Source organism: Lemur catta, chromosome 8 (genome assembly GCF_020740605.2).
Source record: "Lemur catta isolate mLemCat1 chromosome 8, mLemCat1.pri, whole genome shotgun sequence".
Lineage (NCBI taxonomy): Eukaryota > Metazoa > Chordata > Mammalia > Primates > Lemuridae > Lemur > Lemur catta.
Genome location: NC_059135.1, coordinates 12,319,238 through 12,342,346, shown reverse-complemented (window position 1 = coordinate 12,342,346; position 23,109 = coordinate 12,319,238). Strand labels below are relative to the sequence as shown.

Genomic DNA, 23,109 nt, shown 5'->3' with positions numbered 1-23,109 from the left:
AAGATGATTTAGAATGACCATGCTGGATGTGACTCCTTCAGCTGTAGCCTTAAAGAAAATAAGGAGCTGAAGAGAACAAGAAGCTAAGTGCTAGAGTGCTTTACATGAGAGGGGGAAAATGAAGTGAGAAGTCTGAGCGCCACTGTAACCATAAAAAAAAAAAGCATGGGATGTTTATCCGTAAGAGCAACAATGTGAAATACATCTAGTGATACAATAGTGTCATAAGCCTTCTGGAAAAGAAACAGGATGGTGCCAGGGTTTATCCCACTGAAAGAGCTGCTCAGAGACATTCATAATTAATACATAATATGTTTACTTTCGGACCAATGCTGTGGCTAGCTAGTATTTCCAATCATGTTCGTTACTTATGCAGTAAACTGAGAAAGATAACTTTAAAATTATATTGACCTGCAATACAGGAAACAAAATAACCATAGAGTATTCTGCCTACAAACTGTGGTAGAAAAAAATGGCATGATTGCAAAGTCAGAGGTTTGATACGGTGGGGTCCCTAGGAATTCTTTTATTTCTTAAAATACTATGAAATGTCATGTCTTAAAAAACATGTTTAATTTAATTTTACTTTAATATAGGACATCTATCTGTAATTAGATATTCTGGGGTGAATTGGAAAGAAGAGAATGCTGAAAAATAATTGCCCTCTTTCTCCAAGAAGTTAGCAGTCACTGTTTTAACTTGCCCTGTATTAAGGCCCGTGGATTTCTTTGTTCATTTGTTTCCCAATATAGTACATTCCCATGGGCAAGTGTACAGACCCTCATATCCAGAGAAATACCTCAGAGAGTCGAACACACCCACACCCATACCCCTTCTATCCACTGGCACACGCAGTGAGATGCCTTACAAAGAATGAAAGAGAACATCCAACTGCACAGCAGAATTTATGGGCCACATTCTTTCTAGTGAACTTACCTGCCCATAAAATGCCACACGATAGTAGCGACCAAATAGACGCTTCTCTGAATTCACCACCTCTGCCACTTTTAGATACGACCGATGAATGTCGTAGTAGAGATCTGACAATTTCTGAAACCATAAATTGAAGGCTTTCATGAAGAGGATGCTGACATAAAAATAGGGAGTTCCTACTTTTGAAAATATTAAGAAATTTGCCAGTTTAAAGCAGGATATTTTTAACTAGCTTCTAGGGGTTTCGAATACATACTTTGAAGTCTCGTTGCTTCTCAAAGACGGCAATAATGGGCTTGTTGACGTCGGCGATGAGTTCATATCGCTCAGACTTCCAAAGAAACTCCACACACAGGTACAGCTGCTCCACCAGGATATTCTGCCATTCCCCAGTCAAATAAGATTTTACACGATTTACATTGTGGCTCATCCCTGAAACTTGGTTTCAAAACTGTTGCAATGACACATTCTTTGTCCTTTGTTACGGGCATTCACGACCCAGCAAAGGGATAGTGGAGTCATTTGGATTCTTCCCTATCCCTTACCATCACCCCGTTAGTGCCTCAAACATGCTAATTTCAATCTATAAAATGCCTTCAGATATGTCTGGTTCTTTTCAGTCTCATTGTCACTGACTTAAATCAAACCCCTGTTAATGCCGTTCCCAGACCCCTGCAGTCGTTTTCTAGTGAATGTTTTCCCTCTCCAATTGTTGCTCTCCAGTACTTTCTAAAACATAAATCTGATCATGAGATCTCCAGTGCCCTAACCCTTTGTGGGAACTCCAGTCTAGAAATTGCTGTCCAAACTCTCCCGCACAACATTAAATGGCTCCCTAATCTGCCACCAATCTCCCTCTCATTGTCTTTCCTCCTCTTTCAATCTGCCACCAATCTCCCTCTCATTGTCTTTCCTCCTTTCAAGACTCTGCCTTGGACTTTGTGCTTTGGCCATACCACACCGCCCCACTGCATTCTTAGAATACTTTCTCCCCTCCACACTTTTGCCTGTGTTGTTGCTGCAGCTGTTAAGAACCTTCTCTCATTTGACACCTTCAAGTCCTATCATATATCGTCTGAGCACAAAAATGGAGAAATTTTATTTATGTCCCATTCATCCTCAGTCCAACCACTGTCATGTAAAAAATTGTTCCCTTTTCAATTGCAACCATATATGATGCCTAGATTTATAGTTCCTGGGCATCTATGTTTGACTGGCTGCACCCTACCCTGAAGAAATCTGTCTTTCTCAAGACTCTAAATTCTTTGACAATAGGCATTATGCTTTATTTATGTTTCCCAGCTCTTAACTCAATGCCTCACATATATGAGTGGTTTAATAAATATTACACGGAATCAAATTATATAAGCTGTAAAACAAACGCATGAAATTACTGGAATGTTTTCAACAGTGCCTTTTAAGAAAAGGTTCTTAAACATTGTTTGAAATAGTTAATATAATTATGTAATTGCATTTACTCTGTTTAGTTGCAATATATACTAAATTAAGGTAGAACCACAGGTGAAACTTTATTAAAATCCATCCCCAAATTTGTGTACTGTATCCCTTTTCTACCTATGTAATATTAAGATTTTAAAAAGTTAGCTTATGAAATATTTTATTTACTTGATGAGGGGAGTTCTATTTTCTTTATCAGAATTGTTGCTAAGTAATTCTTAGTAAAAAGCATCTTCTTTTTACTAATGAAAAATAACTAGGGTTTGCATATCAGAAGGTTTTCTGTAGAAAATAGTGAGCCTTTCTGTTCAACTGCATATGTAAACTAACTTCCTAATGCATTAAGAAAAAAAGCTGTGACTAGCTGGTAAAATTTTCAGCATTCTTTGCCCCCTTCACCAAAAGACCAGAGACTGTATATCTTATAGAAGAGCTGATCATATACACTTGAGTTCACCTTACAAAAGCAAACCTCAGTATAAATTTTCATTGAGAATTATGCTTTATCAATAGAATCTGATTTCTATTAATCTTGGCTTAATCTTAGCTTGATTTTCATTTTGTGTAACTATGTTATATTATAGAGTAACTTTATCTGACTTCTGAATAAGCTTGTTTCCCCTTATTTAGCTTAATGTTGCAATTCAATGTATTTTTTACTTAGTTACTGTACATTAGATTATTTTAGTCCAACCTCATTGTATGGTGTATCTTGCATTCCCGAGTCCTCTTTCATTGCTCCTTCTTCTTTAATGTTTGGTGTGATGCTCAGAAAAGCTGGCCATCCCATGGAGAACATGCCTTGAGAAGACCAAGCAGAATAAAACATTATTACTTGAGCCAAATTTTGCTAGATTAGATAATGCCATTCTTCCTGAGGTTACAAAAGGTAGTATTGTAAAGCTCACACAACCAACAAGATGGTTAGATTATGACTATTGATTAATACTCTCTGCCAAGCAACCAATATTCCCCTTTTTATAATTTCTGTATCATTTTCAGGTAACACATTTTTTTAAGAGCTAGCATGGGATTATGGACAGAACATAGGATTCGTGGGTAGACATAGCTCTGATGTTCTGGTTTAATGAACCTCTCTGAGACTGTCTCCCTCTTTTGTTAAGCTAGAGACATTAATATCTATCTCAAAGGATGTTGAAAGGATTCACAACATTAATATTTGAGAAAACACCTGGTACAGTCAGTGCATTATGAAGACAATGCTCAATACTTGCTAGTTTTACTCTTTTGTATTACCTAGAAGCCTTTTCAAATTTTCTTGGTATCTTAGCCACCAAGATTAACAAAGGCCAGCCTCTACAGATCTATGTGAAAACAGTCCATAAAGGGCAATGCTCCTGGAGGAAGGATCAGGTCTGAATGGTGGGGAACGTGAGTGGCCAGGAGCACAGCCCAGCCCTTGAACTCTGGTTCCACCACAAGCTAACCACCAGATCTGGGGCAGGTTACTTTGCTTCTCTTGGTTTTCTTACCTATACCCAGGAGGTGATTATAGCTCGTAGACTTGTAATTAGCAACTAATGACGATATTGCTGGCAAAGGGCTTAGTGTAGCGCCTTCTACATGGCAAAGGCTTTTTAAGTTATAGCTAATATTTTGTGAAATGTTTCCATTTTTAATAATCAGCTCATTTGCTATATAACTAAACAATCACTTCCCTAAACATGCTAGAAATTAAAAATATAATAAATATTGTGATATAATCTTTGCTTATAACAAAATCTACTTTTCTACTTTTTATAATAATATTCCTTTGTTAATTAAACATGTATTAAAATATATAAGAATTGATTGTGAAAGGAAAAGTCACAATATACTCATGGAAGGATGATGATCACTTATTAGTACCAACTGAGGCAGCTCTACTTTCTAGAGTCGCCTATATTCATTATATTCTTATCAAGGGCACATTGTAGGGAAAGGATAGTTTACTCCTCTAAGAAATATCATAATATAAAAGCACACTAAGGGCTTCAAATATATGCCAATGACCTTCAGATATATGCTGATGGATATAAATATATGGTAATGCATCATAAATGATCACTTTCCCTATTTTAAAGTTTAGTAAATAAATATATCCCTTTCTCAAGGGGTACCTTACATTCTGATATCACCTTAGGTCTAAAATTGGGCATTTACAATTTTTGAATATTAAAGATTCACACAATGTTTTGGGAAATAAGTTTCCCCAAGTTCTCAAACTGGTATCTGGTGTTTATCAGTTTTCTTAAATTCATTTTTAGTTAGAATTTGAAATAGTCTTTATGGAACTTTATGATTTTTGATTATGATAAAAAATAGATGGAGAAGAAAGGGATGTTAAATAAGGCAATGATGTTTTTGATGCCTTGCATATCAAAAGAAGGCTAAACAGGAAATGAGAAACTAAGCAAGAAGATCCCTGTATTTCAGGGTGTACGTAAGCCATGGTGCCAGATCTGGCCTCTTCTCCAAGGTCCTCAAACAAGTGACCCCATTTTCTCACAGTTCACTTTGGTCATTTGATTCAAATGTCTTACTTGCAAAATCCACTGAGATCTTTCAGGAAATATACACATATTTAAAAGAATAAGGGATAAATTATGTTTCTGAAATATTATAACAAAAGTCAATTTACATTTTACTTAGGAAATTTGATTTTGACATCTAAAAATATACTTCTACTGTTCCTACACTGAGTTTTCCACTGCACTTGGAAAGTGTAGCTACTGTTATGAAATAGATTGCACAAACTGGGTCTGAACAAGTTTTTTATAAGAGAATATAGATTAAATGTGTTAACTATATCACCACTTTATTTTTACAAAGAGTAACTATCTAGTCAATGTTACAAAATATTTTTTTATCAGACATTAAAGACGGAATATTTATAAAGGAAATCCATACTGTAAATTATATGTTATAAATTGTCAGAGTTCAGTTTATACTTTTAAAAAATGAAATGGAACATGCAGATTATAAAGTCCTGCATATATAGTATATGTATATGTTTCCAGCTTTGTACCTCTTATTTTGAATAAACAGTTTTATTACATTTACAAATTAAAATAGATTCTTCTTGCAATTTAAAACAATTTATCAATTTCACAATAAAATCCCATTGGCAGACCAGCATGCAGATTGGTAGCTAAATATTGCCATAACTCATAAACCCAAATGTTTAATAACACACAGTTCTATTTGCGGAGAACTTTTCAGTAATCTAAACTTCATAAATTTTGGGGGGGATTTCTGAATGGCAGAAGCTTAAGGTTTTTGCAGAGTAAGTTATATAGGCCTGAGATAGGTTTTGCTCCTAAGAATACATTTAAGAAGATTTTGTTGAAGTAAAATTTAAGCAGCAACTTGATTTCCTTTGCACTGGGGGTAAATGAGCACAGTTAGATCACTCACTTCCTCCACCAGGAGTTGTTAGTAATGGATTGCTATCACAGGGGTGAGTATCCTCCGGGAGCAGGGATGGTGTGCAAATCTTTTCCATTTTCCAGTAACCTATGGTAGTGCAAGATGAGGTTAGGACATTGCTACATGTTTGTGTTAATACAAGCTTATGAAACGACAGATCATTCATCAATGAGACATTCTCATTCTGAACTAAGAAGCTGACCACCCAGTTAGCCTTGCTGTACATGAAATATGCTAATGGACCAGGTGCGGTGGCTTGCACCTGTTACTCTGGGAGGCTGAGGTGAGAGGATTTCTTGAGGTCAGGAGTTCAAGACCATCCTGGGCAACATGGTGAGACCTCATCTCAGAAAAACAACAAAAAAAATGCTAATGTTATGATACAGTTACGATTTTAAAGTACAACATAATTAGAAATATCTGTGAAAGTGATGATTACTTAATAAAACATAACAGAGAATAATAAAATCTAAAATTAATAAGTTAATTTTATGTTAAGTTTCAACATGTTTATTTCTGGACTTTTTTCCCCCTGCAGGTGGTCATCTTACCCTTTCTTTTCAGATATTCTGCGATGAGGGCAGCTATATGGATGTAACACATGGCAGCCTGTAACAGGAAAGAAAACGAAGAGGTTCAGAGGGTGGATTTTAATCTATTCAGGACTAATCTTCCAAGGCAAGACATGCATGACACGTGCTATATAGAAGAATCCTTTGTAATAATAGAATTGAAAATGAGAATCAACTTGATTTCCAAAAAATTCACCATCAAGAATAAAATTAGTATTTGGGCTTTTTTATTTGTTTGTTTCTCTGTTCTTGATGTAGTCTGGAGAGGATGAATGAGCTGGCCTGAAGAATTTTCCCATAGAATTATCTTCCTCGCTTAACATCTAAGCCTAGATTTTTTTTTTTTAATCCATAGGTCTCTTTTCTCATTAAAACTATAAACACCAGTATCTAGATCTAAATTGGAAATGAAAATAATCTGCCTTCTAACTTTTTCTACCTCTAGTAATGGCCCCTCTTTGAATTTCTATTTATTGTCTTTAAAATGGTTGCCTTACACGTTAGCACTCGATTAAATCTTGTGACCTGAAGTTAACATGTGTGCTCCCCCCAAACCAGATAATATGGGTGATATTTTATTTTTCCCTAGCATCTCTTATAAGGCCTTGAACACTGCTGAACACATATTAAAACTGGACGATTCCAAATGACTTCAAGCTTTTTCCTTTTGAGGTTTTATGGAGCGATTTCATCATTTTCAGGGCAGTCCAAGGGAGCTGGAATTTCTCATTCTTGTCCTCACTAAATTGTTGCCAAGCCAGGATTCTGGTTTTTATTCCAGAGTTTCTGATTACTACATGCATTTAGAAGAGCTTCAGAGTTTAGGACTATCCTAGACAAATTAATCTCTTCCCAAAAGGGACATAATTCTGGAATAGAGCAGAGCTTCCCCATTTGGTACTCAGAGGCCCTTGGGTGCTGTGAACTGCTGCATATAATCCACCCAGTGTTTAAACTGACATAAAAAAGTTAAATATTGATTTATAATCTTCACACAGTGGACTCCCCTCATGTGGTGCTAAGGAGTGTTAATTTTTCCATGGCCAGTTCAGACCAGCTGCAAATGATGACTGATGACCCTGCCGGAGTTTTCTCACAATGGTGGCAAGCTTCCCTGCTCAACTCCAGTTGCAGGGACACAGAACATTAATTTATATGGCTCTTAATTTCCAGACACCCTTACCACCCTCTTCCTTAGCCCCAGGTTTTTAGCATTCAGCTCTGCCTTGCATTTCATACAACTGCAGTTGCCCCCACGGATGCTGGCCTTTATTTAATGTCATTTACTTGGAGTCAGGTGTCCTTGAATCCTATGTGCAAATTTCTCATACATGATATATAATTGAGTCATGTTTAGATTAGTGGAAAAATATGGTATCATTTTATAATTCACGCTGTAAATGACCATCTAATTGCTCTGATAAAGGACACAATGCAGATGGTGAATGAGCCGCTGCTAATCACCTCGGATAAGTCGCCATTTCTTGCGTGAATCTTGGCCATGCTTTCCAGCCAGGTCCTCCGCAGCTCGGGAGTGCTGGCGTAGGAGTTTGCCAGGCTGTACTGGAGATCCACCAGCATCTCGGGGTCCTTCTCATGCTCCTTCATCTGAGCTGTGGCCATCAAAACAGTCCTTATGCGTTTAGTCAGGTCTTTGACTTCTGCTGGGAAATTGCTGTTCTTTGGAAAAGAGAGAGCCTGGGTCATTATCTGTTTATAATTAGTAAGTTAACTTATGTCGAGTTATGCTATTAGTTACGGCTTGGTGGCACAGTTTGGTGCATCCTATATATTGTTCATAAATGTATGCATTCTACATATGCACATTGTATGTACTGTGATTGTGATCATACACATTTGAAGATAAACATTGCAGCAGGCTCTATTCTTTTGTCTTCTGCCTGCCTTCTTCTAGTAAAACATCCTAATTGTCCTTGAGATCTTCTCCTTCCTGACTCTAGTTCATGGGATTTAAATGGGCATGACACTGGCCTGGCCAGTGATATTCTTTGATCCCCCATGCCACAATGATTGGTTTGGGGATAAGCATGTGATACAAGCTTGGATCAAAGAGATTTAGTTCTAGGACTTTAATTGGAATGATCAAACCAGGTGATTTTCTATTCATAAGATAGTACCAAGGTCCTTAGAATTTCTGAGAGCAAGGCCATGGGCAGAGCCTACCTGTAAAGGAAGTAAACAAAGAGAAATGGAGAGAGAGGCAAAGTAGCAGCAGTAGAGGGAGGACATCTGAAAGCATTATTTTAATCCCTGGGTCTAGCCATGATGGAACCCTGGCCTTAGCCTTGGACTTTTCAGCATAATGACTGAAGGAGAAGTCTTCAGAAAGTGCTAAAAGAAAGATGGATAGATTTTCCCAAAAATGGGGTTATGGGTGAATCCCTGTATATCTGGATATTTATGGTAAATCTTCTTGGTATATACCATTCAACCACACATCTTGAAAATTCCACTCAACAGATCATATGTTGAAAGGGTAAGAGATGATTTAAATTCAAACAAGCACACTCAGTATCAGTGCTCAAAGTCTCCACAGAATACAGAATGCATATAATTTTTATGATTTTTATATCTCACAAAAAGAATCCACTTCAGTTCATTCCTAATTCTTCAGAAAAAGCCCACAAAGCATTTCTTACTTTCATTTGCTTGTCTCCATTGGCAAAATTATTGGTGATTGCGAGGGAATGCTGGAACCGAGGGCCTCCAATCCCAGCATCGGCTATTAACTGGCTGACAGCCTTGATGAGCTGGAAGAGAAAAGAAAAATGAAGACCCCCAAAGCAAAATAAGAAATGGCATTTGAAAAGAAATCCACTGGATTGTATGAATGTATCATAAATATCTCCCTGTAGGTCCAATTAACGACGTCTTCATGTATTAAATCTTCACAGGCCATGTCATTTAGGATGTTTCCTATCATTCTAAATACCTAAGAAAAGCTGCAGGAATCTTGGAATCTTGGGATGCCTTGAAGAAAGAGACTTATGTGTTTGGAATTTGGGGGGTTTGGCCTCCTAGAGGTGGCCGTGGTTTCCTGAGTTTCCCGTTCTAGTCCCTGCCAGAAGAAAGGAAGGTGTGAGTGGAAATTGGGCTGTGCTGACTCCTGCCCGCTGTGCTCCTGTTACACACCAGGACTGGGCATCTGGACGGAGGAACGTGGGGGAGGACTTGGTAACTGGCTGCCTTGGGGACAGCCGGCTTTAATCGCTGCCGAAACAGATCAGTGGTTTTAACAACAGCGTGAATGAAAACTGGCAGCACTTACTTGTAAGTGTGACCGGACAATCGACTTCTGCTTGTTAAATTCAAAATTCTTCCTCATGAAAAAGTACAGAAGCGCTGAGGCTTCTGTCTGAGTTGACCGTGACCTGTGGTTACAGCATTTTAGGACTTCATAGCAGAATGAGCCACAGAGGTCGGCAGGCCCCTGGAAGAACGCCGAGGGAAACTGCAGAAACGGAAGGACAGGTGAAACGAGCCGCATTCCTTCATTTTGCTCTGACCATTCTCATATTTTAAAATTCTCTAGAATGAAATCCATCTTCTTCTTCTTCTTTTTTAACCTAGTGTTTTTTTTCCATTTGCAAGTGAGGAGGATATAATTTTATTTATTAAAGTTTTATTAGTATTACTCTTTTCTTCCTAGAAACAATTATTTGCTACATTGCAAGTATCCCTTGTATCAATAATTGATGACGACCCAAAATCACTGAGTGAGAGCTCCAAAATGTGCTCAATTCACCTGACGTTGTTATCATCACAAGTGAGACTTACAGGTTTCTCAAAGGTGGTGGCTGTATCCACTGTAATGTGGAACCTTTAGCTTGCCCTGGATGGATATGGCAGAGGACGATGTGCATTTTACATAACTCTATGCTATAAATACTGAGAACACAAAGAATTGGTGACTAGATGCTAATTTTATTCCCTTTGGGTGTCTAAGCAGACAGTCAAGGCTGTAAACTCATTTTGAGACCAGGAATCAATATATAATAAAACCAAAATTGAAAAAAGCAAACTTTCTTCTCTCTATACTTAGAGAACGAAGGCAAGGATTACTATGTGTCTGATGTCATCCCCGCTGGAGCTTTCAGTGGAAACGGGAGGGTCCTTACCTTGCATACAAACAGTCTCAAGGAGGCAAACACGTGCTTCAGCGCTGTGGCCGACTGGTTGACTTGGAAAAAGAGCATGTAGGTATCAAAGACCCTTTTCATCAGTGAATTTTGACAGTCAGATTGCTGGAGTTGTCTCTGGAAATTCAGCACAGATGTTATTTAGGATAAATGAAAGAACACTTGCATTCTTTCAAAAAATATTTATTGTGAACCTACCATATGGCAGGCCCAATTGTGGGTGCTGGAAATAAAGTATTGAATATGAAGACACAGTTCATATTCCCAGTGAAAGCTACACAGCAGTGATTGAAAAAACATGACTAAATAAAATACAACAGGATGATGTGATAGAAAGTAATGGCTTTTGGAGGAGGATTACTTTGATAGGGTGGTCAGCAAAGACCTCTCTAATGGATGAGTTGACACATGAGCTGAAGGAGCCTGCTCTGGAGAGACCTGGGACGATTGTCCCTGGAGAGAGAAACAGCTCCTACAAGGGCCTTGAGTTGGAGAGAAGCTTGTGAGTTCAGGCTTGCAAAAAAAGAGCAGAGTAGCTGGTGTATAGCGAGTGGGATGGGGTCAGGAGAGAGATGGGAAATGAAGTCACAGACAGGCAGGTCCTTGTAGCTATTGGTAAAGCCTTTAAAAATGTGTGAGATTCAAGTGACATTTCCATTGAGCAATAAAGAATCAAAATAGAGTTTTGCTTTCTCTACCAGCATGCTGACATTTCAGCTAAAAACAGGGCTTTCTTGGTGTAATCATGCTGTTGGGTGTAGAGACTTTTTTCAGAGGATCCAACTTTTCCTGGCTCAACCCTTAATGTGCTAGCCTGGGTCTGTAAGTTCATTTGGTTGAGCTGCAAATGTTTTGAATAGTTTTTTGAAGGGTAATTGACACACAATAAATTGCACATATTCACAGCATACAATTTGAAGTTTGACACTGCTGTAGATGCATGAAACGATCACGACAATTGAGATAATGAACACATCGATCACTCCCAAAAGTTTTTAAATATCTTCTTGTAATCCCTTTCTCCATATCTCTAAGCAACCACTGATTGGCTTTCTGTTTCTATAGTTTGTATTTTCTAAAATTTTATAAAAATGGAATAATAAAGTATACAGTCTTTTTTTTTTTGTTTGGCTTCTTGAGATTTATCCATGTTGTAGCATGTATTAGTGGTTTATTCCTTTTTACTGCTCAGTAGTATTTTCTTGTATGGATATAAGACAAATTGAAAAAATTCATATACCTATTGATGTATATTTGGGTTGTTTTCAGTTTTTTACTATTGAAAATAAAGCTGCTGTGCATATTTGCCTATGAAGCTTGGTGCGGATATGTTTTCGTCTCTCCTGGGTAAATGCTGAGTATTGGAATGGCTGGTCTTAAGACAAGTGTATGATTAACTTTTTCAGAAACTGCCATATTGTTTTCCATAGTGCTTTGACCATTCTGCATTCCCACCATCAGTGAATGAGAGTTCTGGTTTCTCCACATCCTTGCTTGCCAAAACTTGGTATGGTCAGTCTATTTAATTTTAGTCATTCTAGTAGGTATGTAATGAGATCACTTCACCAAAGATACACACATGGCAAATAAGCACACAAAAAGATGCTCAACATTATTAGTTTTTTGGACCTAGTTGTAAATTTAATACATAGCACAATTTGTCTCTCCCTTTTCCATTGAAAAAGTACAGAGTCCCATTCTCACTCAGCCCAGCTTGCCTGACAGCAATACAAGAGAAATTAAAAATGTAGACTGTATTTGACAATTGTGAAGTACATGTGTACACATCAAACAAGCGCTAGTCAACTTGTGATAAAATCTGAATTTCATCTTTAACATGTTTTCCACTCACACTTAAGTTGATTTATGTAAGGTTAATTGATTTTATAAATCATTTAAAAAAACATATTCGTAACTTCACATAACTTTTTTACCTCCCACGCTATAATTTTGCAAAAACTGTTATGATCCTATTACCTGGTGAATCTGAGTGAAGAGGGACAGCAGGTCTAGAATAGTGAGGCAAACCTCTGTAGCTATATTGGCCTCAGTGTCCACATGGTGTACGATGTCGATTTCATTGGAGCTGCCTACAAAACACAAAGTAAGACATGCATAAATGTCTCAGACAATTCTTTGTACCCTATAAAGGATTTACTTCTATTACAATATATTCAGCATTTACTGGTATTTTGATTAATAATTTATTAAACCAAAGTGCTTTTGTTTGTTCCATTTCCTTATTGGCTGAATTAAAAACACTAGGCTGAGTTTTTAGCGTGTGTGCCCTTTGCATAGGTCAGCTGTAGAGTTTCCATTATTTCTTTCTTCTTTTCCTTTAATTCAGCCATCGATAGGGTCATATTTCTTCCATAATCAGGCTATTTCAAGTTCTACGCTTTCAGGCTAATAGACCAAATGCACAGTCTCCGTGGACAGTCTTTGCACCCCCTCGGAAAGGCACTAAGTGTGTTTATAGGTTAAGGCATATACCTTCAAACAAGTGACTGTAGGCCACGTGACCATAATTGCTAACAACTACATACTACAAAACATAGGTCTTCATTTTTTTCTCATTCACAAGCTGGGATGTGTGCATCTCTGGATTCAAGATGTCATCTTTACTGCTCTGGGACAGGGACAACTTTATCCTCTTCTTACAGAATGAACAGTAATAACCTGGTTGAGAGAAGCCCCAGTAACCCACACAATACCAAAAGTCACTTGTTCCCAGGGAAGCTACACTAAGCATATGATATTGAAAGTCTCTCCTTTCCCCACAAGGAAGGGCACTACATTTTTTTTTAACCACTCCCTGGTGATCCTTTCCTCCAAGAACCATTCCTGGGACTACAGCAAACCTTAAAAGCAGTGGTTGCACCGGCATGACAACATTCCTCACATTTCTCAAACACTGCAATGCCTTTAATCTCCTACTCATACCTAGAGAAAAACCAGTAACCCATCTTGTTCCTGTTATTTCTGGTTTACTTACTGGTCATGGTATTGTCCAACATTTGTAAGAGTTTGGGGTTAGAAAGTGCATTTTTGCCTCGAATTATAGGTAAAGTTTGTGATCTGTGCTGCTTCTGACCTTCATGACTGGAAGCGGAGTGCATCCTGAAAATTAAATAAGAAACGTGGTTAAACATTTGGGGATGTTACATCCAAATGCTCTAGACTGAGTCAAATATTTAAAAAAACTTGAACAGAGACTTTTTATTAAAAATATTAAATATAGGCAACATGATGAAAGGGACTTTTTAAAGTACTTTCAGAGAAATTTTATTTAAGCCAAAATAGGGTTCAGAAGGATAATATACAGAATAACAAATTTTCAAATTAAATCTATTCAAGCATATTCATTATTATTTAATGAAATCATGGGATTCTATGAATATTAAATTGGCTATTGGCTGATCAGAAAAGCAGACATTAAAAAATACAATACTGTATAGCTCAGATGCATTAAATTATCTTTAAAGAGGTAAAGCATAAAATCTGGTCTAAACCAACTCTTGCTTTCCTATGTCTTTCTATTTGGAAATCCCTCATGATTTATCATTTTGTTTGTGTTATGTTCACAGGGGGGCTGACAGGTGGTCATTGTGGGGAGGCAGGTAGTTAGGAGTCCTCTGTGCTTCCGGCTGCTACTCCTGAAGGACGGTAACAATGGTCTGCCATGTTTCATTCAACACCTCATGGCACTTCCGGCTGGGAAATGAGCCAGTGTTATTATGGAAGTAGGAACACTTCCTATTTCCGGCTTTATCATTTGACCAAGGAAATAGGTTGATAATTCTTGGGCTATCTGCTGTCATATAAACTATTCATAAAAACACTTCTGTGAGGGAAGCGGGCAATAGAAAATGTCTTCAAGTGTCAAGCCTAAAAATCAGGCAATGGTATTCTTCTTGTCACACTCTTCAAGGGTTATTTGGTTCTGGCTCTATGAGGGTCCGGAGGGGGGAGGGTTGAGGCCCAGGAGATTTGGCTTTGGCTTTTCATACCCAGGAGAGCCCAGGTCACTCCTGAAACTAGAGGGAATAATGAGTCTGGGGTGTATGGCTTGGAGCTTCAGGACTGGTTTACTTTGAGGTTTTGAGTCTACTCCACTCTGGAATGTGTGGAGGAAAAGCCTTGGTTTCTAGGAGGCAAGGACTTGTCCAGACATTTCAGAAGGAAACGAAAATCTAACCCACCAAACATCAACAGAACTGCAGTGACCTCACGTGGGTTACTATTATTACTAAACACGAAAATTAATTTTGCACTGTCCTCTATTCTACTACCATTTATAAAACACGTCCATTACATTTTTTTCACTTACTTTTTCACAAAAGGGCAATTTCAAAGGGTCCCCATGGATGGAGGCAGAATTTATTCTTTGATTTATTGGCCATAAACCACTTTCATATTTCTTTCTAAAACTCTTTTTAAAATATTCGTATTATATATTATAATGATACCTCTGGGAAGAATAAATCAAACTGGGGAAAATTTTAATAAAGAATTCTTATTTACTAGTCCCAGAGGAGCTCTGAGGTAGGATTGCAGGGCAAATGTTTCCCGTTGGGGAGGCTGGTGAAGGATGACTCCAGGCCCCATATGCTAGTGAACTCAGTCTAATGACTAGGAAATGTAACGGGAGCAAAGGGGACCATCCATGCTCCCTCATTGCCCTTGATCCTATAAAAAACGATTTCAGCTTTGAGAATATTGCTAAAATATTACAATTACTCTAAAGGATAGGGAGACATGATCTAACATTTTGGTTTGTCACTAGGAGATTGCCAACCATTGAAAGAGGCATTTTTTGGAATTATGTCTACCTTTCAGGTTCAATTAAATAGAAGTACTCATTAATGTTCACTCTATACAAGGCACTATGCTCTAAGTGCACATGAGTAAGGTATAATCCTTACCTCTTTGGTCTTTATAAACTATTGGAGTAGATAATGAAATATCTAAGAAATTTCTTCAGATAAACATATAGTCACTTGAAATCTGCATTTTTTGAAAAATATATAAATGCATATGTAATATAATATACAAATATTATATAAATATATAGTAATATAATATATAAATATATTTGTAAATATATATTTTATATATATATATAAATGTATGTGTATGTGTCTACCCCCTACAAATCCATACACACACAGACACACACATACACATACACACATAAAATTTTATATACCAAGCAAACGTGACATTACCATTGTGGCAAGAGACCTGATGTCTGGCAGGAAGGATTGGATCCTTTGAGAGTTCCGTTGTTCTGGGTGGACTGCACAAATTTAAATGCAGCAGCAATTTTTCTGCAAGGAAAACAGAAGTTTTAATCACAGCTCAGCGTGTGTAATTTATATATAAAAAACGAATGGCATCTGACAAAGCAATTACTGAAGCATGAAATATTTCACATATTAATAATGAGTGAAAAATAACATCCTGTTTTTATTCTGGAAATGAGAAACTGGGGTTTAGTGAAGGTGCTATGGACCTTGTTGTCTCTCATAAGAAAATGATGACACTGCAAAGTTATTCCAAACTACTTTTTTTTAGTTTACTGAAACTATTTGCTTAAATAGGTATCTTCCAACTTATAGCTATATAGATGATAGATAAACTAGTTCAGAAGATATATGAAATATAGTTTCTTTTAAAAATGTGTGTTTTGTGCTTTTCTCCCTAGACAAACTGTAACTATTTCTAGCTCTACCATAGGTACTGGGCAACCTTCAAACTTCTATGTCTAATGTGAAGTCGACCTAACAATCTTTATTTGCATTTTAAGATTTCTAATATATATTTATAAGTCTAACTTGATACATCAATACATGTCATGCTTTTTAAAAGACCAGATTAAATTATTGGAATTTAAAATTATTACCTGATTATATTGCGTTTTCCTAGGTATCTGAAATTTTGAAGACAAACACTAGAAAGAGAAAAGAAAGTAACATTTTAATTATTCATATCCTTTTATTTATAAAAACTGTTCACCTAAGTATATTGATGGAAAAATATTACATTTTCCTTACATATTTTATGTATCATCATTAATAATTTACCACATGGGCTCTTGGAATAAAAGGTGGTATAGTAAATTATTTTGAAGTTTCCAGAAAAATGTGTTATCTAATCAACTCTAAAACTTACTCCAAGATGCTGAAGAAGTCAGACACCTCTGGACTGGGTGCTCTCTGCCAGTAGGCAATCAGAGTCTCTGAAAGGAAACGCCACATAGCATGAGACTCTTTGAAATTCAAAGTTTTTTTTTTTTAAATTAATTTTAAAAGTGTTCTCATTACCATCTGAAATTGTTTTCATAATGTGAAGAAAACACATAAGAAGACTCCTGGTTTCTGCTTGGTCTAACTTGTCAAATCGAAGAGTTGAGCCAATCAAAGACAAGGGTCTTGGGATCTAGGAATCAAAGAACCAATCAGGATTAGCAAGAGCAAGAGCCTCCCAATTTGTAATGATGATGATCATTAATTTTGGTAGGGATGTCATACTTTTTCACAGTTGTCAGTCTTCTCACTGCTCTTCTCATTGGTACTTGGATTGGAGTCAAGACTTGCTAAAGATGCTCTGGAGTCAGCATGGTTTACTGTAGAAATAGCTATTGATGAAAATGCTGTAAACACAAGCCACAGCACACGTATGGAAATGAGATGTATGGGTCCAAAAAAAAAGCTCAAATGATGAACTAAAATGATGTTGATTACTGAGGTGACAGCAGTGTTGTGATAGGTCAACATAATAGGAGTCTGGAAGTGGCATAAAAGATATGCAACATTTTAAGTATATTAAAATGGCCATTAAGGACTTAAAATTTGGACCATTATAAATAGAAATAAAGTAAAGCTTGTTTGATTTATTAAATGCCTTTTAAAGAAAGATAGCTCTCATTTTAAAAAATGCTTTAATAAAAGTTCATAAAGATACTTTTGGGGAAGGAGCTTTCAACTTTTGACAGTTTATAAGAAATTAAAATGCCATTTCTAAAATAGTTCTTAAAAATAATCTTTGAAGTTGAAAAGCTATTATATCTTAAAAGGCAATGAAAATTAAAGACCATTTCCAGAATGTAGCAATTTGATAACATCTGAGTGCATTGCTCCTTAAGCCAAGTAAAAGTGCATGCCAAGTAGAAGAGGAGGTCACTGGTAGGCATTCAAAAAATATGTAAAAAGATTCTTTGGTTGTATAAATGTAGTACACTTTGTCATACACATTATGCAAAATGAATTATGAACTGAGTAAAAAGCACAATGATACACAATGTAGACATGGATGAGACTTAAACACAAGCGTTCTCACATCTCAAGTACCTGCTATGGAATTTAAAACATCTTTAGAAAATGAGGTATCCACAGAGTTTGCATGTTTCATAGCTGTCTGGGTCTGAAATCCTCCATTGGTGCTTAGATCATCTCTAGACCCCTGTATTCAAAGTGTAGAAGAAGTTAATGGGAATCTTGGTATTTCAACATTGTAAACACACACGTGCCTTCTTCATTATGCTTTCAAATAGATGATATTTAATTTGGTATTTTATATTCCAGCATGAGTTTTCTGCTAAAGTAGGCAGTGAAAATGAATACAGTCAAAATCATACTCCTAGTCACAATTTGATTACTTATGTGATTTTTTTTGTGATGTAGAAACAATCTTTTAGACATGGACTAAGTGGCTGGAATGGATATTGATATATTCATGGATTACATTACAGATTATATGTCATTATTATCATGGGTTATCTTATGTATATTACTATTACTAACAACTAGATTTTAAATATTTTATCGTGTGCCAGGCTCTGTGATACATGTTTTCTACTGCACAATTTAATCCTCATAGGGAGTGTATGATGTAGGTATTTTATCCCATTTTATAAAAAAGGAAATGGAGGCTTAAAGAGGTTGGATAACATATCTAAAGTCACACAGATAATAACTGATACTGCTGGGATTTGAACAAGGTAAAAAAAAAAAATTCCCAAGGCATAGCTCCTAACTTCTAGATGGCAATACCTTCCACAGTTACTGGATTCAGCAGTGTGTTAATTTGTCTGGGATTTGAATAGAGGCAACAGATCTCGAGTGGGTTGTTGTGTAGTCACTATGATGGCCCAGCAGAGGAGGGGTTATAAATAGGCGACTCTGGGGCTGTGATGATAAATAAGGCTCTTGGCTATTCTGACACCAGGAGGGTATGAAGGTAATGTAGAAAGTGACGGGAAAGGGGTATAGTGAGACGGAGGAGGGAGTCGAGAGTGCAACAGAGGAAGCCGTAAAGGCTGCAAAGACTTGCAAGGTGATGCAGAGAAGAGAAGAAAATGAAAACAAAATGCTGAAGTGCACCAGGTGGAAGGCTAAAGTGACTGATCTACAACAAAGTACGCTGATGTGAATACCTAGCAAAAAGTGTTGTTTAATGCATAGTTTGCACACAGATAAGGGAAAATCGTTCTCTAGGGCAAAAATACAAAAAAGACAAATTGTTTACTAAAATAGAAATTTGAAATACTGTGCAAACTTACCTGATTAGATGTATTGACAGTAAAAGGATACAGGTCCTTCAGATAAATCCTTGGCATGTTGTCCAGCAGCATGCCGTACAGGGGCATGTACAGACTTGCAATCTGGGCCTTCTTTCTCTAGGTGAAAAGGGGCCGAGAGGTATGATTCACATAAAAATCAATAGGCTCGTTGGTTTGATGTGCGTTTAACGCAGGGAGCCATTAAGTGGTGTTTAGGGAAGTCAGGAAGGGAGATCACTTACTGGTTCTCGGTATCGATCATCAAAAGAATGCTTAGCCATTAGATTTTTGAGGACAGCTAAAGCTAAGTGCCTGATATCTTGGTCTTCCTGCAGGGCGAAGCCAACTTCTCGAAGCAGAATTCCAATTAAGAAGTGTTTGCGGCAAAATTCATTCGTGACCGAATATTCAGGCATATCTTTGTGAGGAAAGAAAACAAATCATGTTATTGCAAATAAAATAATTACTTTGTAATTGAGACAGATATATTCAACCACTGCTATCAACTCTTTCCAGCACTAGGAAGGATTCAGTGATACAGTCTTGCTACGGAGATGAGACGTGTTGTATCCTCAGGGGGCTTTCAGTAAGACGGGGGCATACTCTGTATAAACAAACACAAATACAAATACAAACTAACATACGATGCCAGCTGTTAAATTTCACACAAATAACATGTTTACAGGATGACAGGAGTTGAGAGGAGAAAAACACATTATGTGCCTGGCAGAATCAGGAAATGTTATCGGTAGGAATATGTTGAGATGAGCCTTTGAGGATGCTTAAGGTTTGAAGATGCAGAAATCTGTGGGAGGAGATGGAGGCAGTGGAGGGAGGACAGGAGGTTGAGAGAAGAAGGAATAGGGTTTTCGATGGCACAGGGTTCTGAAAGCACAGGTGTGCGGGGAGCACAGGTATGTTGGGGCCAATAGATACAGTGACCAAGAGAGGGTGATGAGAATTAAGGCTTAAGTGACAGTTTGGGGACAGAGGATGGAGAAGTGTAAGCACAAAGGCCTTTAGGTCCCTCTGTCATTTGCATTTAATTCTGTAATAAATGTTAAGACACTAACAGCTTTGAGATCAGTGGCTTGATTAGACTTGTACTCTAGTGACTTATTAATATTGTGTCAGGATGTACATGAATTAGACTCTAGGGAGATGTGGGGTGAGGGATACAATGCAGGAGACTGGAGCAATGAGGAAGGGAGGGGACAAGTGATAAGACGGTGTCGGGGCTGGGGTGGCAGCAGAAGGTGAGCTGTACAAGTAAGATCACCAGGATGAGCCGGCTGAACAATGTGAGGGAGCAAGGAGAGAGGGCAGCCAAATACTGTGAGTCTGAATTACAGAGAAAAGAACTTTAAAATTCCCAATAAGAGTGGATTTATTCAAATTGTCCAATGTGCTTTAAGAATGTAAATAAAAGCAAAAATAAATAATGGGACTACATCAAACTAAAAAGTTTCTGGGCAGCAAAGGAAATAATATATACCATAAAAAGGTAACCTATAGATTGAGAGAAAATACTTTCAAACCATATGTCTGATAGGGGACTGATATCAAAAATATATAAGGAACTCATAAGACTGAATAGCAAAAAATAAAAAGTCTCAAACAAAACAAAACAAAAACCAATAACCCTATTAAAAATGGGGCAAAGGACCTAAATAGAAATTTTTCCAAAGAAGGCATACAAATGGCTAATGGGTATACGAGAAAGTGCTCAACATCACTAATAATCAGGGAAAAGCAAATCAAAACCACAATGAGTTGTCGTCTCATGCCTGTTAGGATGGCTATTATGAGGAAGTCAAATGGTAACAAGTATTGGCAAGGGTGTGGGAAAAAGGGAACCCTTGGACACTGTTGGTGGGATTGTGAATTGATACAGTCATTATGGAAAACAGTATAAAGGGCCTTCGCAAAACTAAAACTAAAAATAGAACTGCCATAGGATCCAGCAATCCAACTTCTGAGTATGCATCTAAAGGAACTGAAATCAGTTAGCTTAAAGAGATACCTGCACTCCCATGTCACTGCTGCCTTATTTACAACAGCCAAGCTATGGAAACAACATAAGTGACCATCACAGATGAATGGATAAAGAAAATGTAGCATACACATGCCATGGATTATTATTCAGCCTTAAAAAAAAAGGAAATAATACTGCTGTTTGCGAAAACATAGATGAAACTAGAAGACATCATGCTAATGGAAATAAGCCAGACACCAAAAGACAAATACTGCATGATCTCAGTTAGTATGTGGAATCTAAACAATCAGACTCAGCAGCACAGAGTAGAAAGGTGGTTGCCAGGGGCTGTAGAATGGGAGGAATGGGGAGATTTTGGTTGAAGTACACAAACTTTCAGTTGTAAGCTGAATAAATTATGGAGATCAAAAGTATAACACGGTAACTGTAGTTAATGTTACTTTATTATATATTTGAAATTTGCTAAGAGAGCAGATCTGAATTGTTCTCACCACACAAACACAAACTACAGCAACCACTCGAGGGGATATGTTTGTTAGCTTGATTGTGGTTAATTACTTCACAATGTAGACATATATTACAACATCATGTTAAATATCTACAATTTTTATTTATCAATTATACTTAAATAAAACTGGGGAAAAATAGTAGTACTAGTACACATAGAACACATATTGTGTGCCAGCATTATGCTAAGCATTTTATATCATTATCCCATTTAATTCTCAGGACAACTTATAAGGGAAGTATGATTAGTATAATGAACTACTAGGATATTCCAGTTCATAACTGACCAATAGCATATTGACCTTTCCAGTCTATGAGGATGCTACTGAATGTGAAAACTCAGAAATGTGGAAGTTCAGGAAACTAAAATCAAAGGGCTTCAGGTTAAATAAATTTCTTGGTGAGTTATTAATATATTGAGGAGCCAGGAATAGAATGAAACTTTTTTTTTTTTTTGACACAGGGTCTCACTCTGTCGCCCAGTTGCCCAGGCTGAGCGCAGTGGCCTGATCATAGGTCATTGTAGCCTCAAACTCCTGGGCTCAAGTGATCCTCCCACCTCAGCCTCCTGAGTAGCTAGGACTGCAGGCATGTGCCATCATACCCAGCTAATATTTAAATTTCTTGTAGAGGTGGGGTCTTTCTCTGTTGCCTAGGCTGGTTAGAACAAAACTTTTAAATTTCCACCTATGACCAGAGAAAGGGTTTGCTCACACTAAGGAAATTTCAGATGCTTTGGGAAATTAAAAAATTTCAACCTCATAAAAATATGAAAGAATTGAAGTTAGGGAATTAACTAAATTATCTGTGACAAGGAAAATGTTGTCAACTTTTTGAATATTTTGACCATATGATATTAAATAAATGGCTATTTGTTAGCACCTGGAAGGTAGAAATTTGTAGTATCTGCACTTATCAATATGACTAGATTATGAGGTGGTTATTGATGCTTAGATAAATAATATAAAATCTCGTTATTTACCTGATGCATGTAACTCTTGAGTTGATTCTGAAGGTGTCAAAGGATCTGCATTTAATATAAATAAATAAAAAGTTCAGATATATACATACTCAGATACACATATATTCATTAACTATGTGGAATTTATACTGAAAAATTAAAATATATTTTTAAAAATGTGTGTTTCTTCAATATTGCCATTTTCCAAGAATATCTTAGGTTGTTTGTTTCCCTAAAAAAGAATGTCATGAACAGAATTATTCTAATTTTTAGCCTTCTACTTGAGCACCCAGTTTTCTACCATAAATCTGCCTGCTATGAAACATATTTTTTATGTTCATTGTTTATAGTATCATTTTAGTATTTTCTTTGCATCTTGATGTTTGATTAGTTTCTGATGTCCAGATGGGTAATGCTCATTCTCTATCATAATCTTCCTGATATATACATATTTTTTAATTTACAATAGTAATAAATGCAAATATCCCCTACAGGCTATTTATACTATAGTAAGTATAGTAAACAAACTG

At 36.9% G+C, this 23,109-nt stretch overlaps 1 protein-coding gene across 6 annotated transcripts in view; it reads right to left on the bottom strand.

Moving 5' to 3' along the window:
• Positions 1 to 23,109, bottom strand: part of DOCK10 (dedicator of cytokinesis 10) — a 188,941-nt gene that overhangs the window by 17,428 nt on the left and 148,404 nt on the right. For 4 of the 6 annotated variants that reach the window (XM_045559091.1, XM_045559096.1, XM_045559093.1 and 1 more), the window contains exons 31-50: positions 22,601 to 22,645; positions 19,358 to 19,533; positions 19,116 to 19,232; positions 17,905 to 18,016; positions 17,086 to 17,207; positions 16,879 to 16,993; positions 16,727 to 16,793; positions 16,458 to 16,505; positions 15,781 to 15,882; positions 13,548 to 13,672; positions 12,530 to 12,642; positions 10,532 to 10,669; positions 9,682 to 9,864; positions 9,053 to 9,163; positions 7,857 to 8,072; positions 6,372 to 6,429; positions 5,809 to 5,907; positions 3,086 to 3,192; positions 1,190 to 1,312; positions 937 to 1,050 (exon numbers count right to left, since the gene is read on the bottom strand). In XM_045559091.1, coding sequence (XP_045415047.1) covers positions 937 to 1,050; positions 1,190 to 1,312; positions 3,086 to 3,192; positions 5,809 to 5,907; positions 6,372 to 6,429; positions 7,857 to 8,072; positions 9,053 to 9,163; positions 9,682 to 9,864; positions 10,532 to 10,669; positions 12,530 to 12,642; positions 13,548 to 13,672; positions 15,781 to 15,882; positions 16,458 to 16,505; positions 16,727 to 16,793; positions 16,879 to 16,993; positions 17,086 to 17,207; positions 17,905 to 18,016; positions 19,116 to 19,232; positions 19,358 to 19,533; positions 22,601 to 22,645 — 2,291 coding nt within the window. The remainder of the gene's footprint in view (positions 1 to 936; positions 1,051 to 1,189; positions 1,313 to 3,085; positions 3,193 to 5,808; positions 5,908 to 6,371; positions 6,430 to 7,856; positions 8,073 to 9,052; positions 9,164 to 9,681; positions 9,865 to 10,531; positions 10,670 to 12,529; positions 12,643 to 13,547; positions 13,673 to 15,780; positions 15,883 to 16,457; positions 16,506 to 16,726; positions 16,794 to 16,878; positions 16,994 to 17,085; positions 17,208 to 17,904; positions 18,017 to 19,115; positions 19,233 to 19,357; positions 19,534 to 22,600; positions 22,646 to 23,109) is intronic. The other 2 variants (XM_045559092.1, XM_045559095.1) reach the window with 2 other exon arrangements.